Source organism: Malus domestica, chromosome 06 (assembly GCF_042453785.1).
Source record: "Malus domestica chromosome 06, GDT2T_hap1".
NCBI classification, from domain to species: Eukaryota; Viridiplantae; Streptophyta; class Magnoliopsida; order Rosales; family Rosaceae; genus Malus; species Malus domestica.
In genome coordinates, this window is record NC_091666.1 from 32,021,099 (window position 1) to 32,037,820 (window position 16,722).

The 16,722-nt window shown below is 37.3% G+C and overlaps 2 protein-coding genes across 2 annotated transcripts; one reads left to right on the forward strand and one right to left on the reverse strand.

Moving 5' to 3' along the window:
* Window positions 1-4,994: 4,994 nt before the first annotated feature.
* LOC103437856 (uncharacterized protein At5g01610-like) lies at window positions 4,995-6,805 on the reverse strand. The gene is made up of 3 exons (XM_029104025.2): window positions 6,482-6,805; window positions 6,190-6,244; window positions 4,995-5,492 (listed from the first exon to the last, which is right to left on the reverse strand). Exons 1-3 carry the CDS (start codon window positions 6,728-6,730, stop codon window positions 5,113-5,115), a joined length of 684 nt encoding a protein of 227 aa, XP_028959858.1. The 5' UTR covers window positions 6,731-6,805; the 3' UTR covers window positions 4,995-5,112.
* Window positions 6,806-7,846: 1,041 nt separating this feature from the next.
* LOC103438185 (WEB family protein At5g55860-like) lies at window positions 7,847-10,785 on the forward strand. The gene is made up of 2 exons (XM_017332726.3): window positions 7,847-8,169; window positions 8,921-10,785. The coding sequence occupies exons 1-2, from the start codon at window positions 8,068-8,070 to the stop codon at window positions 10,652-10,654; spliced, it is 1,836 nt and encodes a 611-aa protein (XP_017188215.2). The 5' UTR covers window positions 7,847-8,067; the 3' UTR covers window positions 10,655-10,785.
* The last annotated feature ends 5,937 nt before the right edge of the window (window positions 10,786-16,722 follow it).

Below are 16,722 nucleotides of genomic sequence, written 5' to 3' on the forward strand. Positions count from 1 at the left end.
ATGACAAAAAGTAGTTCAACAACAGAAGCTTTTCTGGTTCTGGTAAGAGTTCTAAGCCTTTTAAAACTTCTAATAAGTTCAGTAATTCTGCTAAAGTAGTTGACTCCCCTAGAAAATCTATCAAGTTTAAAGCTAAACCTAAAGATGTGTCTAAATTAAAATGTTTTTGGTGCAAAACTAAGGGCCATTTAAAAGTTAACTGTGAAATTTTCAAAGATTATGTAAAGAGCAAAGAAAAGGAACAAGTACTTGTCTGTATTGAATCAAATCTTTGTGAAGTACCTGTTGATTCTTGGTGGTTTGATACCTGATGCTCAGTGCATATAACTAATTCTTTAAATGGTTTTCAAAAACAAAAAGAATTTGGAAATGCTACATATAATGTTTTTGTTGGGGAAGGAACTAAAGTTGCAGTAGAGTCAGTTGGGATAGTCAAATTAGTCTTATGTTCTGGTTATGTTTTAGAGTTGAAAGATGTGCTATATGTGCCTAAGATGAGAAGAAACTTAATTTCTGCCTCTAAAATTGTAAAAGATGGTTTTTCTTTTCTTGGTGATGATGAGTGCCTCAAAATTTTCAAGAAAAAACTGTCCTAACACTATTTTAGGGACTGCCCTTTTGTCTGATAATTTATGGAATCTAAATTGCACTGTTAAGGCACTCAATCACACGATTTTCAGCATTAGTACTAAGAGAATGATAGGTCAGGATACTTCATACATTTTATGGCACAAAAGACTAGGACACATCTCTAAAGAAAGGATAATTAAGCTGTCAAAAACTGACTTGATTCCAAAATTAGATCTTTCTACTGCAACTGAATGTGTTGACTGCCTCAAGGGTAAAATGACCAATTTTAGAAAAACAGATGCCAAAAGGAGCCATGGGTTACTTGAAATCATACACACTGATATCTGTGGTCCTTTTCCAGTTAAGACAATATGTGGAAACAAGTATTTCATTAATTTCATAGATGATTTTTCAAGGTTGGGATATACCTTTCTGATTAATGAAAAAGCTGATGCCCTTAAGTGTTTTATAATTTACAAAACTGAGGTTGAAAAACAGTTAGGCAAGGTTATTAAAATTGTTAGATCGGATAGGGGAGGTGAATACTTTGGCAGGTACACTGAATCCGGGCAGCAAAAGGGACCATTTGCTCTCTATCTCGAGAAGAATGGTATTGTGGCGCAGTACACCACACCTGGAACGCCTCAACAGAATGGTGTTTCTGAAAGAAGAAACATGACTCTTATTGGTATGGTTAGAAGCATGATGTCCAGATCAAAATTGCCAGGATTCTTGTGGGGAGAAGCTTTGAAAACAACTAATCATATATTGAATCGAGTTCCAAGCAAGGCAGTATCTACCACACCCTATGAGTTATGGCATGGGAGAGTTCCTAGTTTTGCTTATTTCCATGTTTGGGGTTGTAAAGCAGAAGCTAAGTTATATAATCCTAATGAAAGAAAGCTGGATTCAAGGACTCAGTCATGTTATTTTATTGGTTATCCTGAGAAATCAAAAGGATACAGGTTCTATATCCCTCAAGGTCACACTCGGATCCAAAAGACACACAATGCAGTTTTCCTAGAAGATGAAGATGTCTCTCATTTGTCAAGGGAAAATTTCATATTTGAAGAGATGCATTCAGATGGTGGGGACCATGTGACAATGGATTATAATCCGGTCTCATTGTTTCCCAATCAATCATCAATTGCCATTGAAGATATGAGTGAAGATTTAGGAGTTCCTGATGACAACTCTGTAGGAGTTGATTCCACAACACAAGCTGCAACAATTCCTTTTGCAGAAGCATGTGAACCAGTTGCTGTTCCACCTCCAGTTGAAATCAGAAGGTCCACAAGAGCTCGGAAAACCACTGCAAGCAATGACTATGTGTACTTACAAAAGACTGAGTTTGATATTGGTGACATTGATGATCCTCTTACATATACTCAGGCAACTGAAAATCCTCTTCATATTTGAAGAGATGCATTCAGATGGTGGGGACCATGTGACAATGGATTATAATCCGGTCTCATTGTTTCCCAATCAATCATCAATTGCCATTGAAGATATGAGTGAAGATTTAGGAGTTCCTGATGACAACTCTGTAGGAGTTGATTCCACAACACAAGCTGCAACAATTCCTTTTGCAGAAGCATGTGAACCAGTTGCTGTTCCACCTCCAGTTGAAATCAGAAGGTCCACAAGAGCTCGGAAAACCACTGCAAGCAATGACTATGTGTACTTACAAAAGACTGAGTTTGATATTGGTGACATTGATGATCCTCTTACATATACTCAGGCAACTGAAAGTCCTCAAGCAGTTCTTTGGAACAATGCAATGAAGGATGAGTTAGATTCAATGTCCAAAAACCAGGTTTGGACATTGGTGGAATCCAACTCTGAAATTAGGCCAATAGACTGCAAGTGGGTATATAAAACCAAAAGGGATGCTGCTGGAAGAATTGAAAGATATAAAGCAAGGTTGGTTGCTAAGGGGTTTACTCAAAGGGAGGGGATCGACTATAATGATACTTTCTCTCCAGTTTCCTCCAAAGACTCCATGCGAGTTATCATGTCTTTAGCTGCCTACTTCGATCTTGAATTACATCAAATGGATGTAAAAACCGCTTTTCTTAACGGAGACTTACAAGAGGCTATATACATGAAACAACCTGTTGGATTTGTTGAAAAGGGGAAAGAGAATTTGGTATGCAAGCTCAATAAGTCCATATACGGCTTGAAACAAGCATCAAGGCAATGGTACCTAAAGTTTGATCAAATTGTCTCTGCACAAGGTTTTGTAGAAAACAAACTGGATGATTGTATATACATTAAGTTCTCAGGTTCCGAGTTCATCTTCTTAGTACTTTATGTTGATGACATTCTCCTAGCTAGTTCATGTCCCCAATTGCTTCATAGCACTAAGAGAATGCTAAGTGATAACTTTGAGATGAAGGATCTTGGAGAATCACATTATGTACTAGGAATAGAGATTGTTCGAGATAGGAAAAGGAGGCTCCTTGGTTTATCTCAAAAGGGGTACATTGACAGAGTGTTGGAGAAATTTCATATGGCAAGTTGCAATTGTGGTCAGGTTCCAGTCAATAAAGGTGACAAGTTTTCGAAGATTCAATGTCCAAGATCTGATTTGGAGGTGAAGAAAATGCAAGCTAAGCCTTATGCCTCGTTGATTGGAAGTCTTATGTATGCAACTATCTGTACAAGGCCTGATATTGCCTTCATAGTTGGTATGCTAGGACGATTTCAAGCAAATCCTGGAGAAGCACATTGGGTGGGAGCCAAGAAGGTTCTTCGATACTTGCAGAGAACCAAAACTCACATGTTAGTATATGGCCGAACTGATTCTTTGGAGCTCAGGGGGTATACAGACTCGGATTTAGCTGGAGATGTGGATGACAGGAAGTCCATAGGGGGTTATATCTTCATACTCAATGGAGGGGCAGTTTCGTGGAAAAGTGCAAAGCAAACTATTATAGCCACATCAACTATGGAAGCTGAGTTTGTAGCCTGTTTTGAAGGCATGAAACAGGCAGCATGGTTGAAGAATTTTTTGACAGATTTAAAGATTGTGAATTCGGTTCAGAAACCAGTAACAATGTTCTGTGATAACAACTCGGCTGTGTTTTTTGCTAAGAATAATAAAAGGACTTCAGCATCTAGATTGATGGACGTGAAGTTTCTTAAGGTCAGAGAACAAGTCAAGAAAGGAGTTATTGAAGTACAGCACATTAGCACTACTATGATGATTGCTGATCCCTTGACTAAGGCACTGCCAATTGGAGAATTCAAGAAACATGTTTCTTCAATGGGAGTACTAGAAGGTTTTGATCAGTGGGAGTAATCACGTGTGTGTTAAAGGCTTGGGATTGCAGAAGTATATGTGTTTCAAGAACTGTATGTGCAATTCTGACAAGCTGAACTAAGGATGCTTTATGTTTTAACTTGCTTTAGTTAGTTTGTTAAGGTTGTTTGTGTTTTAATAAGTGTCCTTGTCTGCTACTCGATACTTTGGCTTTCAGGTGTTGAGGTACGGATACTGGACTGAGTTAGAATTTAGTTTCATTAGTAACTTTGAAAGAACAGTTTGTCTGTTTTTAAGTTTGTGGTTAATGATTTTATATAGTCAATTACTATGTTGCTTTTCTGTGAAGATTAATGTGTGTTGTGATCTTTTGAAAAGTGGGAGCATAATGTTTGACGGTTTATGTTAGTCATGAGTCATATTTACAAATTGAATATATGTGAGCCTTGAATTAATACTACAATTTGGTTGTGGTCGGAGATTCTTGGTTTCTATATTTTGAGATGTAATGGGACAGTGGTCATGATGGTTAAATCTTAGATGAGGTTATGTGATCACTTCTTATGATTGGTGACGGCAAGGTTTGATCTTTGTCTCATGTTCAAGTGGGAGAATGTAAGAATGTGAACATGAGATAAGATGATCGGATATTAGTTGTTTGAGTCCAATCCGAATAAGAAAGCCTCTAAGAAGATGGAATTCAGTTCTTGGCAGTAGAGGACTCTATTGCAGGGAAAAACTGATTTGAATTAGGAAGGCTTAAGTAGTTTTCCATAAGGATTTTAATAGGGAATCCATATTCTAATATGAGAAGGATATGTGTGTACATATATATATATATATGGCAATCTCTTCTCTCACAGGGGTGTGCTCTTTTGGAACTAAGCCCTATTCTTAGTTTGAGTGATAAATACCCTGACAGAGAGAAGAAGAATTGCTGTGCTTTTCAGGTTGATCGAGATCCACCATGACTGCATCAAACGGGAGTTCTACAGGTTAGTATAATTAGGTTTTATTTGGATTGATGTTTTGTGTCTACTTGGTTGTAGTTTAAGTAACTGAATCTTGCAGCTAGATTTTGGTTTACAGTTGTTTGTTGTGAATGATCATTTTTTTTCTTTACATCTTTCAGAAATATATTATATTGGGAAGATGATCAAGTCGCGTGACAATTTCTGCATATTGAATAAAAGAAAACAATTGCGTGCACAATTATTTGCTTAAGATTTTCATATTCCGAAAATATAACGAGTGTAAAAACGAAAAACCTCACATCCTTAGAATTCTTCGACTATAATGGCATCGCGAGGCATTTCATAAGCATCTTTGGGTCGTGATTTCTTCATACCAGCGGTGAACCATACTTTTTCAGACTTATAGCCCTCGACAGAAACGCTAGTGACTTTCACCCACACCAGAACCCTTGTCTTCATTCCTTCGATTCCACTAAGCTTTCCCCTCGACAATGTTCCTTTGATGCGAATGCTGTATCGTACAACAGATGAGTCCTTGAAGCTCACCTCACAGGGAGAAGGCAAGTAAACAATGAGCTTGCCCTTTGATTCGTCAAATTCGTAACATGTTATGTTCCGGGGAAACAGGCCCGGTGGAAGGTAGTACTCTCGGAGAAGATCAGGCAACGGTTTTTGTTGCTTACCTGTACAAGAAGATAGACAGAAGGGTTTAAGTATGAACTTAAAGAACCATAAAGTCGTACTTCTGATTAATCAAGTGAATTGCCATGTGATTAAAGAATAAATTGGATCAGTTCAGCTGGGTACCAAAACCGTTCATACATAACACACAAAATTAAGGCTGTATTAGGCCGAGAACATGTTTTGAGAAATCCAATTCGTTCTCATTCAAACCAACTCATGCTCCATAACTAGTTAAGGATACATGCATTACCATATTTACTAGTTGTTGATACACCATGTTAGTTTTTCTGTATGATGCCTAATTATTTGATGGATAATGCGATTCACACACCTATTTTTACCTCCCACACACCTTTCCTTTTTTTCTCTTTTCTTTTTTTGTCATTGATCTTCTTCAATTCATTAGATCGCAAAAATTTGAGAAAAGGTGTGTAAGAAGTAAAAATAAGTGTGCGGATAACACTACCTTATTTGATTTCATCAAGCATACATCGTCCATCAACTTGCATGCATCTTGCCATTAGCACAATATAATAGATGTAGGAGTTTTATTACAAAAAGCGGTAGTCTAAGCAAAAGTGGAGCCACTCCAAATAAGTCATATTTAATTTTGTCAAATTTTTATATGACATTCAATGTATTCTTATAGAGTAAAATTACAAGGAATGAGGTTAAAATAAAAGGCTCCATATGTACCTTTGAGCTTGTTGAATATCCGTTTTGCTTTCTCCTCAACAGTGTTTGATAATGACTGAAAATTTCAATTGAAAGAAGAAAAAAAAAGCATTAGGAATTGTGAAAGATTTAGTAAAAGCAAATATAATTAAACACAATTAATCTTAGACATAACAAAAAGATCTCAATTAAGCAGCATTAATCCAAGATTAATTCCAACAAAAGAAAACAATATAATCAAGATCAAGAACAATGCATGCAATAGAGGGTGAGAGAGTGTATGTGTGGAAGTTAGGGTGGTAGAATTACATACAGAGAGATCTTGAGTGATGTTGGAGATCTCTTCCTTAGCTTTCTTGGAAACCCAAAAGCTCCCAACTCTTGTCAGAGTTTTCTCCATTTTCCAACTCTTCACTAAAACACCAGATTGCAAGAAGAAAGAAGAAGAAGAAGAACAATGCCTCAGCCTCTCTCTCTCTCTCTCTCTCTCTCTCTCTCTCAATGTGTGTATTTGTTGGAGAAAAATAGAGTTAAGAGATGAGAGATGATGAGACATCAGCATATGAAGTATGAGTGGCAACTGCCAATCTGCCAAACTCACATGAGGCTACTGCATGAGAGAAAAAATAGTTAACCAAAACGATTCAATAATTCATGAACAAAAAATATTCTCAATATATCGAAATTTGAAAACTTTAAAAGAAAGGATGTGTCGCGGCTTGAGTCACCACCTTATTTATTACATTTGAATGAGTTTAAATTTTAAGATCTGTGTAGTGCATAGACACAAATCTCAAAATTTAAACTCATTCAATGGTAATAAGGGTTGTAAGATTGTGAACAATACCACCAGTTAAGGGTGGTGAACAAAACTGCACCCCATAAACCATATCCAAGCCTATGTAGCTCAAAACAACCAAATCTATATGGGGATGACCTTAATTCGTTTTTTATTAACAATCCCATTAACTATGCTTCCAATTCAATCAAGCGAATAATAATTGTTAATTATTTTGTACGTTAAGGGAGACAAGGACGAAGCATCTTCACCATTTTCTCCATTCATAGATTCAATAATAGTTCAATCATGGTTGGGCATATGGCTTATATATTGAGGCCATGAGACAATTAAAGATCATCCATCGGAGTTGGTATATTCTCCATTCTCAAGTGACACAGTATACAAGTCGGCTCGTTATTAAGATAGTCTTTATGCACGCGCTCATGATCGTGCAAAAGATCTCTTTTTTTTTTTTCCAGTCACGTGCATTTATTAAATAGCTTTATAATAGTAAATATATGAAGATGTTTTTGTGTAGTGCTTCTCATACATTTACTAAATAATCTCTCATTGGAGGAGATTTTAAGTTTGACTTACATAAATAACAATAACGATAACGATATATATTTGAGACAAGTTTCGAGCATTGTCTTGCCCACGTCGAAACTACAGACGTGGATACAGAATATGTGAGTCATATGCTGGAAAATTTATGGTATATACCATAATTACGAACAACAATTTGGACTTAATTAGCACACAAGAGCGCAGGCATATTTTTGTTGTCTATGTATATGTCACATAGTCCAACTACTACAAACATAGTCCAACTACATTTATTGCTCCCAATCTTTTGAACCAAAGAGGATTTTGTATTCTGCCGTTTTTGGTGATCAATCCAAAGCACTGGCGGAACATACACAGGTAGGACCTTCACCTTAATTTGTAGCATACTCCAAAGCAAATAAAACAGTGTTTCATTCTATCGTTAATTCCCAGAATTCACATCAAGTTTCCTGTGACTTATTTCTCCACTTTCACTCACTCAATTTCCCTGTCAGGTATCAATAATTCATCAATACAATTTAGCCCATATATGATTTAACTGACCGGGAAATATGGGAGAGATTGATACCAAACCAATTGAATCAGTCCGGGCTGCTTTGTCCTTGTTTGAAGAGAAGACTGATCACCGGAAAACCCGGGTTTCCGGCACAGATGTAAGCGATCTAACTTTGTATGTGTACACCTGAACAGCATAACAGCTCAGTTCTATTGGAAGATCCTTCCTTTAAGTTTGAGTTGTGATGTATGCGTATGGTTTTCTAGTGTAACTCATATTTTCATTTTTTCTGTTTATGCAATTATGCCGTTTATTTAAAGATGTGATGTATGATGGCATAGTAAAATTGGCTAGAGCTGTCTGCTCATACTTTTGCATCCAAATTCAAATCTCACTCTTCGTAAACCGTAATTTAGATTACATTAGAATATTGCTCGAATAAAAAGAAACAAATGATGCACAATCATTATAAGGTAATTTCTAGGATTTCTAGGGTTCCAAATGTGAGGATGTGAAAAACTGATTCACATTGGAAAGTTAAAAGACTTGCAAGAGTTTATAAGGAGTTGAGCTACTCCTACTATTGCCAATTGTTTTTAAGGAGTTGAGCTCTATGTCACCCCATTTCAATTGTTTATATTAGACTTGAAATTTTGCTACACGTAAAAGGAGATGTGAACAATTGTCCCACATCGCAAATTTAAGAAACTTTGCAACAATGAAACCTCCACTTTCTTCACCAAATTTGATTTGGTATAATGCATATGGAAATGTATATTTGAAGATGCTATACCAAAAATTTTAACTAAATAAATAATCTGGTAGTTTTATGTAACCATACTATTGATAGGCTGTTTTGGCATGCAAATAGTGTTCTTAAGTTTGTTGATTCCCACTATTTTTTGCAGAAGGATAGTGAGAAAGAGAGGGAGCTTGAAGGTGTGTTGAAGGATTTGGCCAATTACAAGGTGCAGCTGGAAGCAAAAGATGCTGCCTACATGCAAGCCCTTCTCAAGCTGCAACACCACCAGTACACAGCAGTTGAACTCTCCGCTCTCCTTGAAAACATCGAGTTTGAGAGAGATAAGTACGTTGAGGAATGTAAAGAGGCTCGGGTACAGATATACAAACTCGAATCCAAGGTAACGGAGATGGCAGATCAGTTGACGGAGACTCTGAAGGTGAGAGAGCAGCTCATGCATGTTTTTAGTGAGTTGAAGGCTACACAAGCAGAGCTGCTTAGCATGGAAACAAAACTCGCGTACGCTAGAGATTCGGAGCTAAAAGCTCTATCGCAAGCAGAGCTGATGGAAACAGCTTTCGTGATGGAAAAAGAGAGGGCAGAAGAGCTTCTTAAACATGTCTCGGAGTTAAGTGAAGCCATGGTTATGTCAAAGGTTGCTGCTAGTGAAGGAGAGAAAGAGAAGTTGGCAATCTTATCTGCGAAAGATGCTGAGTTTGAGGTGGCTATACAGGCTGCTCTTCTAGCGCAGGAGCAGCTTGAAGATTCAAACAAACAAAAGGCAAAGATGGAGGAGTTGGAGGATCAGCTCCTAGCCAAGTCTTCGTTCATTGAGATGCTTCAGTTGGAGATTAAACAGGTGAATGAAAACCTTAGTTTCTCTGAGATGGCGTCTTCTGATGCGATGAATGACTTGAAGCAGCTGGAAAAGGAGTTAGAAGAGAAGGAAAGAAAGATCTCGGATCAGGAAGGTTTCATCAAGGCGCTAGAAATGGAACTGAATCAATTAAAATTGGAGCTTATTGATGCAAATCAAGTGGCCAACAGCCTGAAGCGCGACGTTGAAGTTCTTACTGAGGATTTACAGAAAGCTATTATAGAGCTTGGTGAGATGGCAGAAAGGGAAAACAATGCTCTGGTTGAGATAGCAATGCTGGAATCTGAGCTTCATAGAGGGAGGTCAAAAATTGCAGCAGCAGAGGCAACTGAAGCAAGAGCTGAAAATGTGAAATCGGGGTTGTACCTCGCGATTCAGCAACTAGCAATAGAAGCTGAAACTGCCAAGAACGAAAACAGAATGTTAAAGCAAGGAGCAGATAGCGTAGACGAAGAAACGGACGAACAATCTCCCCTTGTTGATTTTGTTGAGGTTTCCGAAATTGGTGAACAGAAGGAAGAAGCTGAAGAGCGAAAGGATGAGAATGATTACCAAGTAACAATTTCGTTGAAGGAGTACGAGTCCTTGGTTAAGAAGGCTGAGCAGGCTGATCAAATTCCTTTGTCATTGGCGGAAGGCTTTAGCCGTCAGTTCAGCTTCAGCGCCGCGGAAGACAAGTCAGAAAATTTGAAGAAGGAGTTGGAAGCTGCAATGGAAAAGGTTACGCAATTCAGGAACCGGGCTGAGCAGGCTACTACTAGGGCTGATCTCGCTGAGAGAGCGAAGGAAAGACTAGAGGACCAGATAAGGATTCGGCGGGAGGTGAAGCAAAGGAGAAAAGCTGCTCTTGCCGCACTTAGGGAGGTATCTCTTCCTAAACAATTTAGCCCTCCCGAGTACGAATCTCCAGATGAATTTAAGCCTCCTGCACATGAATCTGGAGAAGAATTTATGCCTCACGCATCAGAAGAAACACACAAAAAACGTCTGCAATTGCGTGAGGTACTTAAAATGAAATTCTAGTTGCGATCTTTGTTAAGTTGAGGCCAGTTAATAATTGTTCATGTGAGTAAGGCATAATTGTTCATGTGAGTAAGACATACTGCTTGTTGAATTAATATATTCGGTTATTAATACCAGTTCTTGTTATCTAATGTGTTATTCCTTTGCAAATGTATTCCTTATGCGTTCCGGATCCATTACACGCGTTCGTCTTGTTCATCTTCCTTATTTATATGATATCATTTCCTGTGCTACAAATTTCATTCAAACATATTGAATGATAAGTTTCAAGGGGAGATTTCTGTTCATAAATCTGCATAAAAGCCTTAAAAGAGTGAAATTTGAGTAAATGTTTTCGAAACATGTCGGTTGGAATAGTTGCATTGCTGTTCAAATTTGTATAAAATCATTGAAGAACATGATTACCATCTAAATCATACTTTTTACTTGAACTCGCCATTCTCTAAGTCCGACTAGAGGTTCATGTCCTTGAATCCAAAGTATTTGCCGAAAAAGTTTGTAACATTGTAACAATTTGTCTCGATTTTATCGGAACCAATGGGGGTATTTTCATAAAATTTCACCTTGGGCTAGATATTTTCCTTTTAAAATTGGTTTTTGGATCTTAATTGGTGAGCCCAAGGGGCCCATCCCCTGTTTTGTCCCCCGGTTCCCTTTCCCTTTATTTTATTTTTTTCTTTCTTCTGAAAAGTTTCTTTCTTCTGAAAATTGGTTTTTAGGTCTTAATTGATGAGCCCAAGTGGCGGATGCATTGAGGGGCAGGGAGGGTTAGCTAACCCCCCAAACTTCAGTGAATGTCCATGGATACCTTTGGTGCTGAATCTCTGAATTCGGTGAATGTCCATATATACCTTAGGTGCTGCCCTTTTGAAGATTAGAGTTGGCTTCATACATGCCCTCCAACTGACTTCAGGCCTACCAAGACTCGTGAATGTCCATGGATACCTTGGGTGCTGCCTCTTTCATACATTAACATGTGTGCAATATGTGTTTCCAAATGACTTTAGGTCTATCAAGACTTGATGAAATGGTGATATGTATGCTATTTAGGGTAAAAATTTGCCCGCTATTCTTACTGACCCCCATAATATTATTTCCTGAATCCGCCACTGCCTCGGAGGGCTTTTCTCACTAACAAACAACAACACCATCCTCGAGCTCCCTTCCTGCATCATTGAAACTGGACGAAGGCGAAAGAGTTACCGAGCTTCGGTATGGAGGATGAGCTCCGAAGTCTTTTATCGAATTCCCGTCACAAGGGTAAGTTTCTAAACCCTTTTGATCGTCTTTCCCTCGTAAATGGTTGAAAACTAACCCATTTGTACTTGCTTTAGACGTCAAAACCAAGAAGAACTAGTTTGTGGATACTTCCTCAGTTTTTCGACTAGCATCGACTCTTTCGAGGCAATTTTTGGCCAAACCACGATGAGTTGGCGGCGCGCAGGGTATCAATCTCTTCATCTCGTCGAGTACTACAACTTTCATGTTTGGATCACTTGATTTGGATGAGTAACGAAGAAGTTATGGGCGTTCGAAGTGGTGCCCAGAAACCGGCCAATTCATTGGCTTGAAAACGGGTCAACCTAACCCAAGTCCTTCGAAACCAGCCCAAAACTCATGGGCATCTAGCCCAACCCATGACCCTTTTAAGCCCAAACCCAATTAATTACTCCAGGCCCTTTTATCAACTCAATTCCCTAACCCATTAACCTAGAAACCCAAAACCCTTTAGGCCTAAACCCCTTAGCCCATTTACCTAAACCAACCCAATTTCCTAATTCTAAAACCCAACCCAAAACCCTAAGTGAACTAAGGCCCTTGGGTTGTGTAAAGCATGGACCCAAGCTCAAAAACCCAAGGGCCCTTCAGCCCAAACCCTCCAGCCTATCAAACGGAATATTCTTGGAATATTTCCCTGTTGACTTATGTTGATTTTTCAAAAATTTAACCGGGACCTTTCTTAGGGTAATTCGACTTCCTGAATCCGTTTCTGAAGTCTGTTTTCCCAAATTCAATTGTTATAATATAATTTTATTAATTGGACCCTTTATGTGCTTAGGAGCAATTATTATAGCGTTTTCGTGTTTGCTAGTTTGCGTGGCTCTTCGGTGACTAAGTATCTGTGAGTGGACCCCTTCTAAAATGCATGTTTTAATAGTAGAAATGTATATATGGAAAATCATGATTTAACAATTATGTTCTACGAAATGCTTGGAGATAACATGCTTACTGAGGCTAGATTGAATTACTACTATTTTTCCTATAACTCGTGTTCTTTATAGAATATCTGATGGATGACGATATAATATTTAGAACATGTTTCGAACACTTCTTTATAGTACAAATGATGAATGACTTTATACTATGAAGATGCTTTTCATATATATATGTTCAATGGTTTTGTATTTACCTAGTGGTCCTAATTCCTCTACGGGGCGAAGGATAGATTATGGTCAGTCCCGGGCGACGGTTATGGTGTTGGCATAGGGCTTGAAGTGTTTTTCCTCTAGCAATTTGCACAAGGATGGGGAGCTTGCACGGGGCCTGGGGGTTATTTTCCTCTAACAACTGGCTCAAAGACGAGGAGTTGGCATGGGGCCTGGGGGTTATCGAACATTCACTAGTGATTACTATATATACAAGATATGTTTTGAGACATTGCACGACATGCTAGGTTTCGAAAAACCTATTTTTATCATGATATATGAATTTTCATAAACCCTGGGGGTTAGTATGTTGATAACTATTTTATTATATCTATATCAACTTGGTCCACTCATGTTTGTTTTGCGTCCTTTTCAAGACTTAGAATCGAGGCATACAATCCTGGCGTTAAGACACTTCCGCATCGGCATCTTCGAGTCCTCTCGGTGTAAGACCCATTCCTTTGTTCATTCAATTTTTATATTAATTCTTTTAGTGTTGTAGATTAGATGTGTGCTCTGAACACGTTCCTTAAATGCATATTCTTTATTCTTTTATATTTATATGTCTTTTCTATCCCTTATTTTCAGCATTGGCGCTCAATAAATGGTTTTCGTCACCCTTGGGTGTCGGCTAGCTCATGCCTATCCTGGTATTTGGGGACCATCGGGATCGGGGCGTGTCAAACATACTGCACAATGTGTCGCATTGAGCAACCCTAGCACATGATATTTTGAAACCATAAGGGATTTTCTTTCTTTCTTAACAAACGATATTATCTACATTAAAGGGGAGGAGGGCTAGCAATAATGTGGTTCAAATTCGTATTTGACGAGAATCAAACCTAAGACCTCTCACTTACAAGTGAAGAGGCATACCACTAGAGTCTAGACCGTAGTACTAAGTGACAACCCCATAAGTGAAATTTAAGCACGAATAGATTCAATGTGAGGAATACGAATTATCAAAACTTAAAACCGATGTGGCCAGGTTTTAGGTTTCTAGCTGTAAGCTTAGCACCACATAGTTGATAGGAGTAATGCTTAAATATTGATATTCAAATTTATGGAAATATCGATGAATATATCGATATCGGTTGTTGACTTCTATAGAAATTTGCAATGGGTGGGTATATCAACTCGTTTAAATTTAGTCGAAATTAGAGAAAAATTTCTCAAAAAAAAATTCATAAGTTCGAAATATGTAATGGGTTCCAGTAAATTTTGTATTGAATCAGTAAATATCATTGATATTTATTGATTTTTCTACATCTCGCCAATATAGGATAAAGTTTGCATTTCACACCCTCTGTCCATATCGACTCTTGATTTTTCAGATATTTCGACAAAAATATCATCAATTTCGTAAATATTTTTAACACTGAATAGGAGAAATAGTGGGAACCTGTGAGCTTATTTTTCCCCACATACTCCTATTGACGTCAAGTCTTTAAATAAAGTTTGAATTTGAAGGATTTGGAGTGCATTTTCCAGACCAGAAGAAGGGTCTGAAGTTTCTGTACACGGGTGGCGTGGGAATTGTTATACATGCTTTGACCAGAGATTAGCATTAATAATCTTATAATTAATGTACTAATTGTATTGTATTTGACTGGAATAGTCGTAACCCTGCTATCGTGGTGAGGACTAAGGAAAAAGAAAAGTCTTTGAGTATAGCTTTGAAGTCGAATATTTGAAAGTGAGGTGATTTTGCACGTCTTTTTGAACTTCTTACACAATTCTTTCATTTTTAATCATTAAATTGAATAAAGTAAATAAAAATGACGGGGAAGATTAAATAGTGTGAACGTTAAAAAGAATGTATGTTATCATTTCCCTATTTTGAAGCAATGCATTTGCATCTGCCTTGTATTGGTATTACTCTTTATAGGCAAAAAGTCAAAAATTAATTGGTCCATTTCTACCCAAATTCTCACTTCTACTGTGATATTTAGGAGCTAAAATTGTCTGCACTCAAAATTCTCTATGGTATCTCTGTGATCTATGTAAGATTTAAATGAATGAGATAGGTCACAAAAATGCTACATATAGAGTTTTGAATGAAGAATATTTGAACTCGATAGTTAGTCTAATATTTAATTTGAAGTCGGTTTGAATCCAGGAGTGAGTTGCTAGCCATTATAGTCTTTATGTTCATTCTTCCAACTTGATCAATTGCAATAAGCGTTAATTAATTAATAGTTTCAAAGAACTTAATTTGTTGCAAGCCAGTAGTTAAGACTTGAGCTTGCATGGTTAATTACCTTGTAATTTCATTTTACATAATTAACTAACAAATACCTGCAAGTTGGGGGTGCATGCACTCCCTATAAGCGTGTGAGATTTTATTTTAAGTATAAATAAATTCCCTTTCTATGCATCTAATTACTATGATCTTGTTGGAGAGATTTTTAATGTGCTCGAAATATGACGCGGTATGCTATATGTTATTATACAAGTAGAGAAAAATTCTTTCAAGCATCCATCTCCTTGTATAATGACATACAACGTATGTGCCTGTATTTTGAGCACACTGAATTTTGTTTTCTTTCTTTGGTTTTTATTTTTCGACCTCAGTCCAAAATCCCATTTTTGCATGCGAATAATTAAATGGCCAACAACCATCCAAATTCAAAACCCAATTAAGTATCTTTTAGAATATTTGGCTGAGAGCATAAAAGTAAATGGAGCTCCAAATTTTATATGATTAAAATCTCTAAACTCATCACAATGATTCATATAAATATAAGAGTTAAAGAACCCATTTTATGTACGTCCAAATTCGATTACATCATCACTAGTAAAGGATAAGTGTTTCAATTTTGTTTTCATTGTGTTGATGTCACGCCCTTGAATTATTTAGTTTATATTTGTCAATTTATGCAAGCAAATTAGAAAAGAGCTTCCTATTGTGCAACAGATGGGAGTGTTCATTTTCCCTACCACTACAAAAAAAAAAAAAAAAATCCCTTGGCAGATGAAATAAATTTGTCAGGTCAAATGAGGTTTCGTCGCTTAAAATTTGAAGTGACGAATATCTATCGGAAAAGGTCAACCCAAAAGTCGTCACTCGAAATAAACTTATTCGTCATGCAAACTAGTTTGCCCAACGAAAAAAGTCGTCAAGTAAAGGAGCGTCAACTGACTTTACCCGACAATGCATCTTGCTCGACGAACTGTATTTCGTCACACAAAACCTTTGGGAAAACCATATTTGTTGACCAGTTTTGCCCAACAAACACAAAATTTTGTCGGACAAACTCACTTTGCCCGACAAAATATAGTTCATCAGGCTAAATTTTGTCATGGTAAATAGTATTTTCTGGTAGTATTGTTATCAAACTTATTATATGCTTGAGCTTGACTCTATTGTGCTTGCCACTTTCTATTACTTATCTTATTTATTTGTATGATTTGAAAGGTTCTTTTCATGTTCTTTGTTCCTTTGCTGCGATAGGAATAGTGATCACAACGATACATTCTCACCACAACAAAAATGGCCATTGCGCACAATAAATTATTTATGCCCTTTGAGGCAAAAAAAGAACCAACAATTGTGCTCATAGACCCATAGCAACAGTGCAGCTGCTATCTTTATGTATGTGCCCTCTATGGGCATCATTATTACTGATAGCACATAATATG

Bases quoted from the DNA above. Each gene is read 5' to 3' on its own strand.
- LOC103437856 (XM_029104025.2), bottom strand. From the start codon at position 6,730: ATGCTGATGTCTCATCATCTCTCATCTCTTAACTCTATTTTTCTCCAA. The intron at 6,245-6,481 runs GTATGTAATTCT...TGAAATTTTCAG, and splicing joins ACATCACTCAAGATCTCTCT to TCATTATCAAACACTGTTGA. The intron at 5,493-6,189 runs GTACATATGGAG...CTTCTTGTACAG, and splicing joins GATATTCAACAAGCTCAAAG to GTAAGCAACAAAAACCGTTG.
- LOC103438185 (XM_017332726.3), top strand. From the start codon at position 8,068: ATGGGAGAGATTGATACCAAACCAATTGAATCAGTCCGGGCTGCTTTG. The intron at 8,170-8,920 runs GTAAGCGATCTA...TATTTTTTGCAG, and splicing joins CCCGGGTTTCCGGCACAGAT to AAGGATAGTGAGAAAGAGAG.